At 36.4% G+C, this 3128-nt stretch overlaps 1 protein-coding gene across 1 annotated transcript in view; it reads right to left on the bottom strand.

The window, feature by feature from the left end:
• The window catches only part of LOC136033123 (GDP-fucose transporter 1-like), an 86377-nt gene that overhangs the window by 63629 nt on the left and 19620 nt on the right, over positions 1-3128 (bottom strand). Inside the window, exon 3 of the mRNA XM_065713753.1 lies at positions 917-1209. Within this exon, the coding sequence (XP_065569825.1) occupies positions 917-1209 (293 nt within the window). The remainder of the gene's footprint in view (positions 1-916; positions 1210-3128) is intronic.

The raw sequence follows: 3128 nt of genomic DNA, 5'->3' as shown, positions 1-3128 counted from the left end.
TCATTTACCTCCCCTTGACTCCAATTTGAAGCACAATTTTTTCATAAACAACATTTACTCCTTCTCAAGATCACTTTAACCCCACTAAAGACCATAAATATAAAAACAATACATAGCAACATTTTATTTACCATACCTCGTCTAAACGTTAGACACGTTTACAGAATGGAGAAAGTGTCTTTTGTACCCAGCTCTTCTTCAAAACCTGAATATTTTATTATTTATCTAAAAATCCACTATAATTTCACGTAAGTCAATAGGTTTTCATTTTCTTCAAATTTCATCCTCCACCCCCCATCTACACCTAAATATATTCCCACGTAAGTACATGTTTCTAAGTAGCAGGAATACGATGGAAGATGTCATGTGCTAAGTTGTAGATTCCCAATTATAAGCTTTTTATTGTTTCAGTTTACTGACGCTAATCTAGAGGTACTCTGTTAATCTACATATTATCATTTTCCTTAGTTCATATCACCTTAATGACCAGAATTTCTTTTTTTTCTAATTTATACCTTACTCTTAAAGTTCAATTTAAGAACTTCTTAAAGAAGAAAAAGATGGTTCAATTCAAGAACAACAATCCCCTTAGGTTGTGAAGCTTGACCTAAATAACGGTTGAAATTCTAGGTCAGTAGCAATGCTAGCACAAAATGAAATTTTTTTATCTCTTTCATGCTTAAAATACACATTAAAAGAAACCTAGGATATGAAACGCAAGGGCCGTATTAATTATTTGACAGGCTAGCTAGGGAAACCTTTGAGCATTGATTTATCCTTAAGGGCCAAAAAAGAAGAAGAAGAATAAAAATTAGAAAATAAGCAGAGATCGCTTACTAGCTATCTTTTTATAATTTATATCTTGCTCTTAAAGTTCGATCCAAGAACTTCTCTTTTTAACGAAGAAAAAGCCTACCTTGATCTGCAAACCAGTCACGTATCCAATCGCAAAGCCAAAGACACCTCCTAAAATCATTTTTGTCCAATAAACACCATCAGAAAAGCCGTCAAAACCTCTAATAGCTCCAATTTCACCAGCAATGGCCATTAAAGGAAGAAATAAGAGGGAAGCGTTTACATTATTGTAAAATGTTAAAAGCCATATGTTATCATTTACATGTGGCATGACCTTTTTAGTATAAATGGCATTGAGGGAGACAAAAAGAGATGCCATCACTCCAAAAAATGTACCAAACACCGAAAGGGAGCCTGAAAAAAAAAATCGATATAAAAAATCTAAGGCCCAGAACACAAAGGGCTTATAAAAAAAAAGCTGTTTCAGAGCAACTAACATTTTTGCTTTCGTTATTGCTCCACCTAATAACAACTCTCTGCAGCAGCAACTAACATTTTTGCTTTCGTTATTGCTCCACCTAATAACAACTCTCTGCAGCAGCAACTAACATTTTTGCTTTCGCTATTGCTCCACCTAATAACAACTCTTTGCAGCAGCAACTGATATTTTTTGCTTTCGTTATCGCTCCACCTAATAACAACTCTCTGCAGCAGCAACTAACATTTTTGCTTTCGTTATTGCTCCACCTCATAACAACTCTCTGCAGCAGCAACTAACATTTTTGCTTTCGTTGTTGCTCCACCTAATAACAACTCTCTGCAGCAGCAACTAACATTTTTGCTTTCGTTATTGCTCCACCTAATAACAACTCTTTACAGCAGCAACTAACATTTTTGCTTTCGCTATTGCTCCACCTCGTAACAACTCTCTGCAGCAGCAACTAACATTTTTGCTTTCGTTGTTGCTCGACCTAATAACAACTCCCTGCAGCAGCAACTAACATTTTTGCTTTCGTTATTGCTCCACCTAATAACAACTCTCTACAGCAGCAACTAACACTTTTGCTTTCGTTATTGCTCCACCTAATAACAACTCTTTACAGCAGCAACTAACATTTTTGCTTTCGTTATTGCTCCACCTAATAACAACTCTTTGCAGCAGCAACTAACATTTTTGCTTTCGTTATTGCTACACCTAATAACAACTCTCTGCAGCAGCAACTAACATTTTTGCTTTCGTTATTGCTCCACCTAATAACAGCTCTTTGCAGTAGCAACTAATATTTTTGCTTTCGTTATTGCTCCACCTAATAACAACTCTTTGCAGCAGCAACTAACATTTTTGCTTTCGTTATTGCTCCACCTAATAACAACTCTCTGCAGCAGCAACTAACATTTTTGCTTTCGTTATTGCTCCACCTAATAACAACTCTTTGCAGCAGCAACTAACATTTTCGCTTTCTTTATTGCTCCACCTAATAACAACTCTTTGCAGCAGCAACTAACATTTTTGCTTTCGTTATTGCTCCACCTAATAACAACTCTCTGCAGCAGCAACTAAAATTTTTGCTTTCGTTAGTGCTCCACCTAATAACAACTCTCTGCAGCAGCAACTAACATTTTTGCTTTCGTTATTGCTCCACCTAATAACAACTCTCTGCAGCAGCAACTAACATTTTTGCTTTCGTTATTGCTCCACCTAATAACAACTCTTTGCGGCAGCAACAAACATGTTTGCTTTCGTTATTGCTCCACCTAATAACAACTCTTTGCAGCAGCAACTAACATTTTCGCTTTCGTTATTGCTCCACCTAATAACAACTCTTTGTAGCAGCAACTAACATTTTTGCTTTCGTTATTGCTCCACCTACTAACAACTTTTTGCAGCAGCAACTAACATTTTTGCTTTCGTTATTGCTCCACCTAATAACAACTCTTTGCAGCAGCAACTAACATTTTTGCTTTCGTTATTGCTCAACCTAATAACAAATCTTTGCAGCAGCAACTAACATTTTTTCTTTCGTTATTGCTCCACCTAATAGCAACTCTTTGCAGCAGCAACTAACATTTTTGCTTTCGTTATTGCTCCACCTAATAACAACTCTCTGCAGCAGCAACTAACATTTTTGCTTTCGTTATTGCTCCACCTAAGAACAACTCTTTGCAGCAGCAACTAACATTTTTGCTTTCGTTATTGCTCCACCTAATAACAACTCTCTGCAGCAGCAACTAACATTTTAGCTTTCATTATTGCTCCACCTACTAACAACTCTTTGCAGCAGCAACTAACATTTTTGCTTTCGTTATTGCTCCACCTAATAACAACTCTTTGC

Source organism: Artemia franciscana, chromosome 11, assembly GCF_032884065.1.
Source record: "Artemia franciscana chromosome 11, ASM3288406v1, whole genome shotgun sequence".
Lineage (NCBI taxonomy): Eukaryota > Metazoa > Arthropoda > Branchiopoda > Anostraca > Artemiidae > Artemia > Artemia franciscana.
The sequence above is the reverse complement of the archived record's forward strand: the minus strand, read 5'-3'. Positions and strand labels throughout refer to the sequence as shown.